Consider the following 15,058-nt stretch of genomic DNA (forward strand, 5'->3'; position numbering starts at 1 on the left):
TCTAAAATAACCGGGCGGTGTCCATACTGTCCACTACATCACTGTCCCCACCAACCAAACTCTTTTCAACACGTGTCCCTTTCAACTCCAAAACACATGTGCTGCAGTTTTTAGTAAAAAGGTAAGGCAAAAATAAACAGAAAAACACGTTAAAAATCTTGTTTCGATTAACTTGGTTAAGTGGGCCCCACGTCACCTCACTCGTTCCTTCCCTTCTGTGTATCACACGCAATGACTTTTTATTTTATACCTTTTGTCCCCCAAGAATTGAATAAATTATAATTACGTCCTCATAGTATTTGTTTCTTTTCTTTTTTCTTTTTTTTATTCCATATAATTCCTTGTGATTCTTTTAACAACTTAAAATGTTTTAATACTAATAATCGTCATTAAATAATTTGGGTAAACAAATTTATTACATGAAAACGTGTGCAAAAAGTGTATGAAAAATAGTAATTTTGTTAAAGTATAAGTCTTAACATTAAAAATAAATAAATCAATCAATTATATGCTAAGGATTAATTTGTATGAACGATGTGATGTATTTAGTTTACTTTTTGTTTCGCGCTATTTTAATCTCACCGTCATCGCTCTTTTAACACTATCTACATGTGAATGCACCATCCATCTAAATTCACTCTAAATTTCTCATTAAAATAATTTAAAAAATATAGTATCGAAAGTTCAACTAGTTGGGATTCTAGTTCTCGTTTAAAATTTAAATTGGTCAATTCAATTTTGAGGAGAAAAAAAACTAACATTAAATACATTCTTTTAATATTTTGATAACAACATTCTTTTAATATTAAATATAATAAATACAAAACAAAAATTGCATTGTTTAATTGTATGGTATTCAATTTAATGATAATTATTTGGGAAATTGATCATAGAATTATCACATTTCCCTATCAACACACTTGATAACTATTTTAAATACTCTCATCATTAAAAAATAAAAAAAAATAACTATAATAATTTAAAAAATAAACCAAATTCTATCCAAGACTCTTAACACGTTTATTAAAATTTTCGGTAAAAAATTTATCTTTTGACTTTGTTAAGATTCTAAATGCTTGAAGATGTGACATGCTCACGAAGTTGGAACACCTCGTTAAGTCCAAATATTTCAGTGGTAACATTCTCACCTAAAAATCTTAGATGTTATAAGACACGAGTTTGTACATGATTAAATATCTTAAGCATTCCCACTTTATAAACCCACCATTTCTTCAAATATTTAAAATTTCACCGAGTCTTAAAATAAATCATCAACCACAATATTTAACACGTTACGAAAGATATTTTAGAAGACGAAATAAAATATGTTCAGCATGCCTTAATAACTTATCAAACAAAATTCGATTTTTTTAATCAAAATTTACACTTACAAATTATAAGAAAAAAATATTAGTGTGATCTTTGATTTAGTTAATGATATGAGTCACTAAGAATCAATTAGATTAGGAAAATTATTAAAATATCTTATAATTAAAATAAATTATATTATTCAAGTATACGTTATTTTTTTTAAAAATAAAAAATTTACATGCGATGGAATTTAAACTCAAAACATTAATTTTATCACTCAACCCATGTTTTTTTTGTTTTTTTTTTATTTTAATTTTATTATGTATCTTTTATTTCATTCATCAATTGTATATATTATTCACAATTTAATCTAAATTTTCTACTTTAATACTGTAAATATTACATGTATTATTATTAATTAATTTTAAATTAAACGCTTCATTTTTTATTGTATAATATTTTTAAACAAATCTCGATATCTTAAATATATAATTTCTATACAAATACGCTTGTGATAAAATTTTAATATAATTTTAATGAAAAGTGTGATACAAGAAACAATAAATTAAAATAATATATCTTTAAATTAATTCAATTTCATGAAAAAAATAATTCAAAAAAATGAATTAAAGTTGGTCAGTTATAACTTAGAGGTTAAAGTTTAATTTTTTAATAAAATAATATTTGATGCACTTTGTGAATGAATTTCAATAACAATATCACATCTTAAAAGTAATTAAATATTTATAAATAAATACTAATAATTTAATTTAATTAAAATTAAATATTATATTTTTTAAGATTTTAAATTTAGAATTTATGATTTAGAAGTAATATTTTATATCGGATTTGAGTATTGATTTTAAGTTTAAGTTTAAGATTAAGAGTTTTTAAATTTTGAGTTTCGGATTTATATTTAATCATAGTATTTAACTATAAGTTAGTTCTCTATTTTTTATTTTATTAGTAATAAAATATTATGTTATTGTTGATTTACCATACATAAAACTCTACCAAATATTCACAATAATTTATACAATATAAATTATAATATATTTATTGAATACAAAGATAATGGAAAGGATATGATTGAAAAGATTGTTAAATATAGGTATATATTTAAAACTTTGATTATGGTAACAAGATTAACTCAAAAAAATATAAATCTAAATAATTAAAATAAAATCTCATTCACTTTTTCTAAGAATATACCATAAATTGCCAAATATATGAATTTTAAAATTTATGATTAACACGAAAAAGATTAAAGGAAAAAAGATACAGACGCTTTACTGAAAAAAAGTAAAACTTTAGGGGCATAAATAGAATAATCCCAAAAATCATATAATGTTATTAATGAAATAAATAAGTAAATAAATAAAAGCATTATTAAGAAAATAAAAAAGAAAAAGGAAAAAACCGACTTCCATTCTTAATATTATACATAACTTCCCTTTGTCATTCTCTGTAGCATCAACAGGTCCTTCTCTTCTTTGCAATTTTTTTTCTTCTTTTTTTCTCACTTTCGTTTTTTGTTTGAAAATTTTCTTTTTCTGAGTTTTTATTTATTTATTTAGTATTATTTGTTACAGGTGAGGGAAAAAAGAGAAGGATCTGATGTACCTGCCGGTTGATCTTAATTATACACAAGATCATGATGGCCCTTGAAAATAAAGGTCAGTTTTTTTTTTCTTTTTAAAATTTCCTAGGTTTTTTGGGTTTAAAGTTTTGAACTTTGATCTGCTTTGAGTTACGGGTTTTAGTTTATTTGATTGAATTTATTTATTTGTTTTTCTGGTGTTTTGATTTCTGGGGTTTTTTTGTGAAATTTTGTTGGCATTGTCTTGATGGGTTTTTGTTGCTGTTCTTAGAAATCTAGTTCTTTTTATTGCTTTATTTATTCAGTGTTGAGATCGCTTTGCTTTATCTTCTTCCAGGTTGCTTTAGTTCTGAGTTATTGTTTTGAACAATTTAAATCCAATTTTGGAGGTATGTTAGGGTTCCTGTTGGACTGGTGTGAAATATGGTGCCTTATATTTGAAGGTTTTTAGAATTCTGGTTTGGCATTGAACATAACTAATGCTAACTTAAAGTTTGTATGATACTCTATTATGTAATTATTGTTTGGAAACTTTACTTGGTACCACTTATTAGATAAACTAAGAACTATCTATCAGCTTACTTGCCAAAATATGGTGTTAACTTGGTGTATTTGATCTTAAATCGGATTTATAAATTGAATGTGTTGTTTCTTTATTGGAATGATTTGAAGAGATGTAATTTTGTTTTACATATTTAGTTCTACGCTATCTGTTATCCAGCTGAATCAACCTTATTTAGTCTTAAGCAAGCAGTAACTATGTGGAGAAGATTTACGTGGCATATTGTACTATTTCTAGATAATTTGGCACCTTTTTTTGCCTGTTATTCTCTTTTTTGGTACCCTATTCTATTGAATAGCCTTGTTTTCATACACATCCGTCTTGGTGAAGTTACTCTTTGTTGCAATGTACTGCCTAAAGGGTTTAGATTCCCTTAAATCCAATGGAAATTGCTGGTGCCTGGAGCATAGTGTTGGATTTAGGGTTTATTGTTATTGTCTCAGCTCAGTTTCACTAGAAGTTAGGTGTAAATTTGGGCTTGGATCAATCGATGGGCAGCTTTAGCATGTTAGTTTCACTTCTGTAACATCTAGTGACAAATATATCATGTATGATTTGATATATTCGTGAAAACATACATGTCTAGTAAGATTTCTTCATGTTAGCTAAAAGGTTTATGATTGGACGGGCATTCCCCAAAATTTGTATATAAAGATATTCATAAAATGGGTCTTGTGTTGAATGTATTTCAGGAAAGTTTGACAATCATTCTTATAAACAAGTATAACTTGTTTTGTTTCTTCATTTGGCTATTCTCCATGTAGTTAGGTCCTTGCTAAGCATGGCTAAATGAGATTGGCTAGGCTCTGTGAATGAAATGATAGTCTAGTTTTTTCCCCATTTTTTTTGGCAAGAGATGATAGTATAATCAATGTTCTAAAATTTGAGTATTTCTAATGTACTCAGGTTACCTCATAGCATCAGTTTTACTCATTTTTTAATTGCATAGCGGTCCTGTTCTAGCTATATATTAACACCCAAAGAAAGAAAGTTTAAATGTAAGTTTTAAAGATGAGCTAAATGAAATTTTAGAGAAATACAATTCTGGCACCATACCAAGTGTCTGAGGCTTCATGACTAGGAAAAATCATTGCCTGTATTGTGCATCCTTCTGATTTGTAATGATGTTCAGAAATAGTGTTGTAAACTCTAAGCTAAATTGGGACATAACTGAAATGTTTACCAAGCTGGCTCAAAACTCTGTGAAGTCCACAAAGCTGAGATACACCTTATGCATGGCTCTTGTTCGCATTCATAGGCTTGCATGACAATTTGATGAACAGCTTGGTAAACTGATCATAATATAGGAATTCTCTTCTTTTGTTACTGAAATAAAATTTAGTCGTGTATATATTGGTTATGCCATAATTTGTTTTAAGGAAACTTCACAAGTTAGTTGATTCATTTATTTTGATCCCAATGAACCTTTCCTCCTTTTTCGTGCCCTTTATTCCCAGATCTTCCCTATTTTCCTTCTTATTTCTCCTTTTCCCACTCATAGAAGGTTACTATTGAAGTGTTAGGAAAATATTTACCAGAACAACCAAGAAAAAGAAGACTGGGCTTGTTTCACATCATTATAAGAAGTAGAGCAACTTGAGTTTGTACCTGTGTTACTCATGCTCAAACGTGTTCCAACACATGTATGTTCAATTTTCCATAATTTCCATATATATGTGTTGGAAATAGGTGACGGACACACGTACTTCAAGAATAATGAAGAGTTGGAGCAATGTAGGTTTTCACTTAGTTGAATTCAGAAGTGTTGTTTGGTTTTGGAGAGATTTTCAAATTTAAACATAAAATTACTGATCAATACTACTGCAAAGAATTATGACTTTTAAAGACTTTCTTTGGGATCCATAAACATCACCACTTCTTTCTAAAAATTTGCAACAATGAGTGGTTTGGAGGGCCTATTAGAGGTTGATTTAACATGATAAATTCTTGATTTTCATTTCATCATCATTTTTATCAGAATAGTTTTGTAGTTTAGTCTTCATTTAGCATTTAGGAAGGCAATTTCATAGATGGACTCAGGAAAGGAATGGCAACTTGGAGGTCCTTTAGCATTTGAGAAGTCATTTTTATTGGCTATTTGAATTTCAGCCCATGGAGATGTTAAAGAGAAAATGACTTTGCACCTTCTTAGCTATGCCTTTCACCTTCAAATTATAAGTTTGATGGAGGAATATAATCCAAGAAAGTGGCATGCTTTGTCTTTGAAGGTCATAATTTTAGAAGTTCTTTCTCATTTCTTGAACCATATTTAGCCTACCATTTTCTTGGGCATGGCCAAAGTATCTGTTTGAGGCTCCACTAAGGAAGTGAAATGCGAAGGGGTATTGCTGAAGGCAGTAATGCATGATTTGCCTATTATGATGTAATATATGGTATTACTGAGTGAAGCATGCTGGTGAGTTTAATTGCCTTTAAGACATGCTACAAGTTCTTTTGAACTTTTTGTCTCTTTCTGTGGTAAGCTTGAGCCTTATTTCTAGTGGTTTGTCTGTCACTGGTTTTCCCTCCTCCTGCCAGTGGTTATTGCTTGCTCTTACTATTTCCGAAAGTAAACCTCTCATAGAGTTTCCTTTATTATGCTTCATGTGCTGCCAAATGTGTGAGTGCCTGGATAGTTTTACAAAACATTTTATGATGCCTGAAATTGTAATACTGGACTTGTGCATCACAATTAACAACAGATCTTCAGCTTCATGTTTATTCAATTTTACCTTCTTTTTTCCTTTTGTTTTGTGATTTGCACTTCGTCTTCGTGTCAGTAGTTGGTATTTGTATGTTTGTTATTTTGCAGAGGAATTAATGTGGGCATATTGGGTAATATGTCAAGTTCGATATTTTACTGATATGCTGTTAACTTTTTTTATGTTATGTAGAAACTATGCAGAACTGCGAGGCAACCTTAAAATGCCTCCAGACGAAGGGGTTCCCGTACAACCTGCGATGTACTGGGAACTCAATTGAAGGCCGTCCAGAGCTTAAAGATGAAATTTGTACTCACCCAGGTGGGGATGTTGTAGAACCTGTTTGCTCTTTAAATGGGCAGTTTATGGAATACCACAAACCTACCCTTCGGCATGAGTCTGGCTCTTGGTCGACCTTCTATCCTGACACCCACAAGTTGCAGCCATACCCACCAAATGCTTTTGGGGGGCAGTTTTACCACTTTCCCATGGATAACCGATTTCATTATGCCCCATTCAATATGGTCACACATGGATACCCGTATGAATTCCAGTTCCAAGACTTTCAGTACTTTGTGGTAATTGACTTTGAGGCTACCTGTGACAAGGAGAGAAATCCTCATCCACAAGAGATAATTGAGTTCCCGTCTGTCATTGTGAGTAGTGTTACTGGCCAGCTGGAAGCATGTTTTCAGACATATGTACGGCCAACTTGCAATCAGCTCCTGAGTGATTTCTGCAAAGATTTGACTGGCATCCAGCAAATTCAGGTCAGTTCCAAATTCCTTATGTCTACCAGTTGGGCAGCACGACTTTGGGCAATATGTGTATGGTATTGCAATTGTAGTAACACAATCACATGAATTTATTTATTGGAGTTCTTTTTGGCGTCATAGGAATTAGGTATATTTAGCTCTTAACACATCTTGTTAAGGTCCTTTCGATATCAATCTATTCTTTTTCCATGTAGGCTTGACATGGGAAATTCGTTACAAGAGAAAAAGTATTTATATACAATTATACACTTGTTTGTATCAGTGTATGTTTTAACCATGCAAGATGTATGTTGCTCATGAATCCAGGGATTATTTCTCCTTGGATAATTAAAGGAAGGATTGCCCACATGTCTGTGCCTCCTAAGTTTGCTCTAATTGCTTTCTGATTTTTGTTACATGTAGTGATGATGCTTTATTGTTCTGTTGTTCCAACTCTTCACTTTTCTTGATCTGACACTCCTGTCTTATGCATATCCAAGTGGATATGACCTGCCTAGCAACGTCAATGCATACAAAAACTTAGAAAATTTGCATGTACCGACATTGGCAATAGCATCAATTTCTTATTATTTTTGGCTATGTAACACATATTCCTGGATGTATTCCTGTTTAGGCTTGATGTTGTATGTATAAGGGTTTGAGACTACAGATTGGTCACTGTTAGGACAAGTTAGAATGTGATGTTTGACTGCAGTTGATAACGCTCTTTTCTCAATTTTTCCACTGTGATCTGTGAGCCTATTCTAAATCCCCATTTATGTGTTCTAGGTAGATAGAGGTGTTACTCTGAGTGAGGCTCTCCTTAGGCATGATAAATGGCTTGAGAAGAAAGGCATAAAGAACACAAATTTTGCTGTGGTGACATGGTCAAACTGGGATTGTCGAGTAATGCTGGAATCTGAGTGCCAGTTTAAGAAGATCCGGAAGCCTCCTTACTTTAACCGGTAAATAATCTCAATATGTGTTTATTTGGAAATTGTATATTACAACAATTTATGATAATGTTGATACCTTGTCAAAACAGCCATTTATGTTAAAAGTTATTTTTTTTTCTTGTTTTTGTTTTGGCAGGTGGATAAACTTAAAAGTTCCGTTCCGTGAGGTTTTCGGTGGTGTGAGGTGCAATCTGAAGGAGGCAGTCGAGATGGCAGGCCTGGTATGGCAGGGGCGTGCACATTGTGGTCTTGATGATGCCAAAAACACAGCTCGCTTGCTTGCCCTCTTGATGCGCCAGGGTTTTAAGTTCGCTATCACAAACTCACTGATGTGGCAGGCTAGCGATGGTCCAGTGACATGGAATCCGATCCCTGAGAACACGGGTTTCTCTCTGCATCACCCCCACAAGCTAAAAGATCAACAAATGCCCCTATTCCAGTACCACCCTTATTGTTTCTGTGGCGTTAAGAGCAGCAAAGGAATGGTTCGGAAACCTGGGCCAAAGCAAGGAAGCGTCTTCTTTGGCTGTGGGAACTGGACTGTCACCAGAGGTGCTCGCTGCCATTACTTCGAGTGGGCTTCTCCCTAACTCGAAAAATCGCTAAAGGGCTTGTCCATCTTTCTTGATGGCATCTTAAACCCTACTTAGGTGTCATGTAAGAAAATGAAAAATAGAAGAAAAAAAAAAAGAGTATTAAAAGCAATGGTAATGGGTTGTCTCCTCGTTGAAGCACATATACCTTAAGTTGCTTAACTGCTTGCTGATGCTTCTTGTTGTTGGAAAACACCGTAGTAGTGATCGGCTTAGGACCGTGTACGAAAGTAAACATTGGGTCTTCTGATGAATCGAAGCTTCAAACATGTAAAGCTGACTTGTTTGACAGGAGAACAAATCGGTAATGTGAGGATTTGGCTTAGTTAGGATTGATGCATTTACATGCTTAAAAAACATGCTAAATTATCATATAATAATCTTATGAGATAGAGACAGCTTGATTTCCTATGCTTTTCTAATGGGACTAAGCACTGTTTGCTTTCCTATTTATTTCTTTGCTTTTCTTCTTTCTCTAACTAACAGCCATTCAAAATAATGTTAAAGTTATTTCTAACAATCTCAACTTTATCGCGTTTGCACCAGGTTGTAAGCGGGTCTGGTTCTCCTCTATCGATCAAGTATTTTCCAGTGCATGTTTAGTATATATTTCTTAATGGATGAACAAATAATGATCAAAATCCTTACCCGACATAAGCACGATGGTTTACCGATCAAATTCGATAAAATTCAATAAGGTTTGTCTGTTGTGATTGTATTTGGTTTGATAATTTAGTTATAAGATCTCTCAATGGTATATATTCGTTTTTAGTCAGTAATTCAAGTTGGGTGGACTCGAAATTAAGAAAACAAAGAAAACCTTTCCAAGCGAGCTATCTGCCCGGTGAGTGGACATGCCGAGCTCAAGGTGAGCATCAAGATACAACAAATAAACTTGCAATGCTGAACATTGTTTAAACCAAATTAACATCAAATCCTAAGCACAAAGAAAAAAAGGGAAATATAACAACTATTATAGAAAGTAAATTAAGAACTTAGCTGAAGAAACCTTTGTGCCATGGGATGCTTGGCTTCAGAGAGTTCACTAGGCTTCAAAATCTCAACAATTTCACCATTCACAAGAAGGCAAACAACATCTGCAACCCTTTGGATTTGCTTGATGCTGTGGGAAACCATTACAACTGTCATTCTCCTTTTCTTCTTAAGCTTCACTATCACATCCTCTATGTTTTGTGTCGAAATCGGATCCAAGGCACTTGTTGGCTCATCCAGCAGCAAAACCTTGAAACCGTAATTTCGGCAAGTCAATATCCAAGAAAGGAAATCAAGAAATAGCTCTGAAAAACATGGAAAATGCAGTGAAGTTTAAATTCAACACATCAACAGGGGCCAGGGGTAATGGCTACCTCAGCAAAATCTTGAAACCGAAACTTGAGATGTCAATATTCAAGAGAAGGAATTGAGTTATTTTGAAGTAATAGTTAATGTCAATATTCAAGTAAAGTTACAGATCAGCTGGGGATCAGGGCTGTATGGCTAAATTGACAAAACCTTGAAACTAAAATTTCGAGATGTCAATATCCAACAAAGAAACCAAGCTATTCCGGAGTAATAGTTCAGAGAAAAACATGGAAAATCAGCAAAGTTTGAATGCAAACATATCAGCTGGAATCAGGGGGTATGGCTACCTCAACAAAACCTAGGAACTGAAATTTGAGACGTCAAATATCCAAGAAAGAAATGATCTTTAAGTAATGATTCAGCAAAACATGAAAATTGCAGTAAAGTTTAAGTGTAAACATATCAGCTGGGGCCTCGGAAAATGAGAGGGGGTTATGGCAGGCTACCTCAGGTTCGTTAGCAAGTGTCCGAGCAAGTGCAACTCTTTGAGCTTGACCAACAGATAATTCACCACCAGTTTTACTGAGAAAGGAGGAATCAAGGTCTGCCAGCGTTAGCAACTTGGAAACTTCAACATCAGTTAACTTCTTTCCCATCAAGTTTGGTCCATATCGAATATTATCTGCAACAGTGCCTGAGAAAAGATCGATACATCTTTACCTTTGGTATTACATCCATAAAAGAAATCATTGACTAATCAAACTAACGAACATAACTAGACTACTTCAAAGTGAATACCAACCCCCCACATGGTGAGACATAAATTGGGACCTAAAAGTTCAAGGCCCCGTTGGCATCAATACACTTCCTTAATTGAATCTTTTCTCTAGTAAAAACAGCTAAATTCTCAAATTCTATGAATTCAAGTAAGCTTAAGCATTCACATTTGAGACTTGTAAATTGTTAGCTGAACCTGTTTATGGTGCCTCAAATTTGCAGTACCTGCCATGGGTGGAACCTCAAAGATCCTTCACACTTCAAAATCTCCCATTTTTTTTTTTTCATATCAAATTTATATTGGATGAAATATTTATACCAGTTTATGGAAAATAGGCCAAAACCACTTTTATTGTTTCCTTCTATTAGTTTAAATTATTTATTTCTCAGAAAAATGAATTTTTCATGAACCCGAGGAGCTATGTCTAGTGTCTACTAAATCAATTCTCTATTTCAATTAAAAAACTTAAGAGAACTCTAATTTATAGTAAACGACAAAATAAATTTAAAATATAAAAAAGAAAAGATTGATAAATAATTGTAATTAAGTACCAAAATCCATAATGATAGAGTGATGGACTCTTTGTCTTAGTAGTCAGGTTTCAATCATGTACCAAAAAAGTTGATAAAGATTTAATGATTTGTATTTGCTAAAAATTTAAAGAAATCTTCTTATTAAAATATACATACACACACAAAAAAAATTCTTCAAAAAAAAAAAGATGTCAAAGAAATAGTTGATATGTAACATTATGATTCTAAAGAAAAGATGTTAAAGCTAAGGACACCATAACCTGTCTGTTTCCATTAAAAAAAATCAACTTGAAAGGTATCATCAACTTTATTTTAGATTATGATAATACTTCATAATAGAATATTCTAATGCAATTATTAAATAAAAAAAACTACATAATACAATATTCTTATTCTGGACAATCTGATTCAATATGAATAAGTTTTCATTCAATAATTAAATTAAATTAAATTTAAAATATACATAATTTTTAATATATTCAAGCTATGAATCATGAACAATTCTATTGCTAATTTTGAACACTTAGAAATAAGCAAACATAGAGAAACATTTGGATATCAGAAAAACATAAGCAATCACCGATCACTGTTGGACTACCGGATTGATAATCAGAATAAATCTGGAACAACTTGATCCTAAAACCTCAAAGTTTTCAGCTTCCTCCTTGCTATTTGCCATTAACAGTTTTATGAGCAACTCAGAATTATATTCAGTTAATTACAGTGTAATAACTATAAAAGTAAATTCATAAATTTCATCAAAACTTCCTAGAAATCCATTCACGGTGAATCAGATACAGTTAAGTGAGAAGACATTTGAAAGAAATTCGAAAAATCCATCTTTTTAACTAGAAATTCACACACAAAATTTAAATAACTAGTATGCAAAGAAAAATAAATTGAGAAATATAATTAGCGAATTTTGCACCTTGAAACAAAACGGGGAGCTGGAAAAGCATGCCGACTTTACGGCGAAGTCCAAGCACATCAAGGTCAACAATATCACGGCCGTCAAGGAACACCGTATCGGATGGAGGCTCCCACAGGCGATTAAGAGCTCTAAGCAGCGTCGATTTCCCACTCCCGCTTGGTCCGATGATCCCGACGATCATCCCTTTAGGGCTACCGATGTTGATACCGTTTAGTACAGGAACGCCCGCATCCGATACTTTCCTCAAATCACGAATCTGGAATTTCATCACACCACCATCATGATTATGATCATCGACATCGTCAACGGTTAACAGCAAATGCTCTGCAGACATATTTTGTTGTTTAGCTTCTTTATTTACTTGGAATTTTTCTGTAGGCGGTTGATAGCTTCAGTATTTAACGCTACAGAGATGATGGAATCGGACTGAATATGACCTTTCCCACTAACAAATTAATAATATAATTATTTATTTGTTTAATGCAGATCAACCTTCACCACTTGATATATGCAACTATCCTTGGATGCACCACCACCATTGTCATTCAATTTTGGTTTATCAAAGCCTAAAATAAACATTCTGTTTTCATTGTTTAAATTCCTTATTATTATTATTATTATTATTGGATTAAAATGGTATCTGAAATTAGAAAAGAAATATAAAATTTATAAAAAATATTTTAAATTTTATCACATACAATTAAAAATAACATATAATAAATAATAAAATTTATGATTTAAAATTAATTAATTAATAATAATATATGTTTTTGAGAATGATTTCCATGTAACTTTTCTGCTTTTTTTTACTTTAAATAAAAAAAATAAAAAATCCAACATTTTTATTATATTTTAAAAAATATATAAAAATAAAAATTTTGTAATATTCGAAAATACAAAAAATACATAAAAACTAAAATTTTCAAAACTGAATAGATAATTGAATTGGTTAAATTATAAGTTTGATTGATTTGATTAATTTATTCGGTTTCATTAAATAAATTATTAAAAATCCATAAAAATTTAAAAAAATAATTGAGAAGAGAAAATCGAATCAATTGTTGATTTAATCATTTCTTTTTACTTGGTTCAATCAGTTTCGAACAGCTCGCAAATCAACTGATCTAATCCTTCTCTCTATATTAGTATCCCCAACTAGTTTAGCTAATTGGTTCAGCTTAAATAACATTGATAAAAACTATATATATATAATTGAAAAATTGTTAAAGTTTTATAAAATTATAAAAACTAAAAAAATAAAATTTTAGATAATTAAAAATTAAAAAAGAAAATAAAAATTTAAATTATAGTTTTTTTTTAAAAAGTTATCAACTTTAGCTAGAATTGAGCTTCGTTGATTGATTGACCAATAATCGACATTCACTATCGGTCAATGTCAGTTGATTTTTTTTTTAAAAATTCTCTATCTTTTTAGAATGTTTTTAATTTATATATTAAAAAAATTATTTCAATGAATTTTTATATTTTAAAATTCTAAATTTTAGATAAAATTCGAGATTTTTCTTTTGCAATTTATAAAATTTTAAATATTTTTAGTTTTTATATAACTTTTTCGTTTTTTATAAGATTTTTTATATTTTTCTAGAATTTTTTAATAATATATTTTTTTATTTTTATAATTTTTATTTGACGTGGCATGTGTACCTTATGTAACAACTTAACTGGTCAACATTATCTCATTTTAACAATGTTACAAAACTACACTAAAATGTTCAAAAGGTGCTAATTTCGAGTGTCAAATTAGATAAAAAAGATATGTACCAACTTGAACATTGAAATCAAATTTAGGTATAAAAAATATGTTTTTTTATTTACCCTTCATGAAAATATAGGTGGTTTTGATTCTCAAACACTAGAAAAAATACATATATTTGTTTAATAAATAAAAATGGTTTGAAAATGAAAATAAAATATGTGAATTAAAAATTAAATTTTATTTTAAGGATACAAAATTGTTTTTATTATATATTTTTTGTATAATTTTTTATGTTTAAGGTATTTTTCATTCATATTTTATGATCCATGCATTGCATATTTTATGATCCATGCATACTAATCATTTCAGGATTCGTATATGTTTTTCCTAACAATATTATTTGTAGGGTTTAAACTTGAGTTTTCTCTATGAGAATACAATATATTTTACCACTACACCAACATTTGTTGGTAACAATTTGTAAATATCAAATTCTTGATCATAGTTGAGCCCATATAAATATAGAATTTTTTTTTTTAATTTTCATTCTCATATTTTTATTATGAGAAAATAGGTCCATACAAATAAATTTTCTTCAGATTTTTAGTCTTTTTAGTTGGATTTGAATTTTTTCATGAAGAAAAAAATAAAAACCAGAAGGAAAAATCTGATTCGTCATTCTCCTATTGAAAAGGGATATGGATGACGTGGAATCATAATTTCATATTTTTACTTAATACATGATTTTTTTATTTAACAAACATATTTTTAATATTATAAAATTCAACAAACATGTTTTTAATATTATAAAAATTGAAAAATAAAATTGATTTTCTAAAATTAAAATTTTAAAATATTTTCTTAAATCAAATGAAACCTATTTTTTTCTAATTTTTAAAAGTTATCAATATTTTAGCAATTTAACTTTTATCCAAAACAACTTTTAATTAGTGATAAAATTCATTTATACCACATTAGTAATATTTTAAATATTTGAATTTTTGAAAAATTTTGTATAAAGAGGTTTTAGTATTTTAGTAAAAATGGAAGATGCATGGTTCAAATAAAAGTGAAAATGAAAGGTGCACAAAGTGAGGTGGGATAATTATAATAAATACTTAATTTTTCTATCCTTGACTAATTTTTAAATTTTTTTTTGGTTACAAAAGAGGGCCAAAGCGCTAATCAAACACAATTAATAGTTCTAAAAAAAGTTACTCCCTCCATATCCGCCTTCAACAGGTGAATGGTGAAAGGAGGGGGCTGGTCAAGAAGGCGAAATCTTATCCTTTGGCTAGCTTTTAAAATTATTATTTTT

The 15,058-nt window shown here is 30.5% G+C and overlaps 2 protein-coding genes across 4 annotated transcripts; one reads left to right on the top strand and one right to left on the bottom strand.

Moving 5' to 3' along the window:
• The first annotated feature begins 2,674 nt into the window (after positions 1–2,674).
• On the top strand, positions 2,675–8,888 carry LOC121207621 (ERI1 exoribonuclease 2). 2 transcript variants are annotated; one of them, XM_041077974.1, is made up of 5 exons: positions 2,675–2,791; positions 2,904–2,987; positions 6,368–6,945; positions 7,720–7,895; positions 8,023–8,888. In XM_041077974.1, exons 2-5 carry the CDS (start codon positions 2,966–2,968, stop codon positions 8,474–8,476), a joined length of 1,230 nt encoding a protein of 409 aa, XP_040933908.1. In that variant the 5' UTR covers positions 2,675–2,791; positions 2,904–2,965; the 3' UTR covers positions 8,477–8,888. The 2 variants fall into 2 exon arrangements, with proteins under 2 accessions (XP_040933908.1, XP_040933909.1); XM_041077975.1 differs by having other exon boundaries at positions 2,683–2,791; positions 2,889–2,987.
• Positions 8,889–9,280: 392 nt separating this feature from the next.
• LOC121207623 (ABC transporter I family member 17) lies at positions 9,281–12,605 on the bottom strand. Of its 2 annotated transcripts, none has more exons than XM_041077976.1 (3): positions 12,021–12,605; positions 10,288–10,475; positions 9,281–9,721 (listed from the first exon to the last, which is right to left on the bottom strand). In XM_041077976.1, exons 1-3 carry the CDS (start codon positions 12,355–12,357, stop codon positions 9,467–9,469), a joined length of 780 nt encoding a protein of 259 aa, XP_040933910.1. In that variant the 5' UTR covers positions 12,358–12,605; the 3' UTR covers positions 9,281–9,466. The 2 variants fall into 2 exon arrangements, with proteins under 2 accessions (XP_040933910.1, XP_040933911.1); XM_041077977.1 differs by having other exon boundaries at positions 9,281–9,777; positions 12,021–12,595.
• Between the last annotated feature and the right edge of the window lie 2,453 nt (positions 12,606–15,058).

The sequence above is a fragment of the Gossypium hirsutum genome, chromosome A10 (genome assembly GCF_007990345.1).
Source record: "Gossypium hirsutum isolate 1008001.06 chromosome A10, Gossypium_hirsutum_v2.1, whole genome shotgun sequence".
Lineage (NCBI taxonomy): Eukaryota > Viridiplantae > Streptophyta > Magnoliopsida > Malvales > Malvaceae > Gossypium > Gossypium hirsutum.

What these genes read in the sequence shown, in the direction of transcription:
- LOC121207623 (XM_041077976.1), bottom strand. Translation starts at nt 12,357, where the DNA reads ATGTCTGCAGAGCATTTGCTGTTAACCGTTGACGATGTCGATGATCAT. An exon ending in GCTCCCCGTTTTGTTTCAAG is followed by an intron (nt 10,476 to 12,020) that starts GTGCAAAATTCG and finishes ATCTTTTCTCAG; the next exon opens with GCACTGTTGCAGATAATATT. An exon ending in CACTTGCTAACGAACCTGAG is followed by an intron (nt 9,722 to 10,287) that starts GTAGCCTGCCAT and finishes TACGGTTTCAAG; the next exon opens with GTTTTGCTGCTGGATGAGCC.
- LOC121207621 (XM_041077974.1), top strand. Translation starts at nt 2,966, where the DNA reads ATGATGGCCCTTGAAAATAAAG. An exon ending in GATGGCCCTTGAAAATAAAG is followed by an intron (nt 2,988 to 6,367) that starts GTCAGTTTTTTT and finishes TATGTTATGTAG; the next exon opens with AAACTATGCAGAACTGCGAG. An exon ending in AAGCCTCCTTACTTTAACCG is followed by an intron (nt 7,896 to 8,022) that starts GTAAATAATCTC and finishes TTGTTTTGGCAG; the next exon opens with GTGGATAAACTTAAAAGTTC.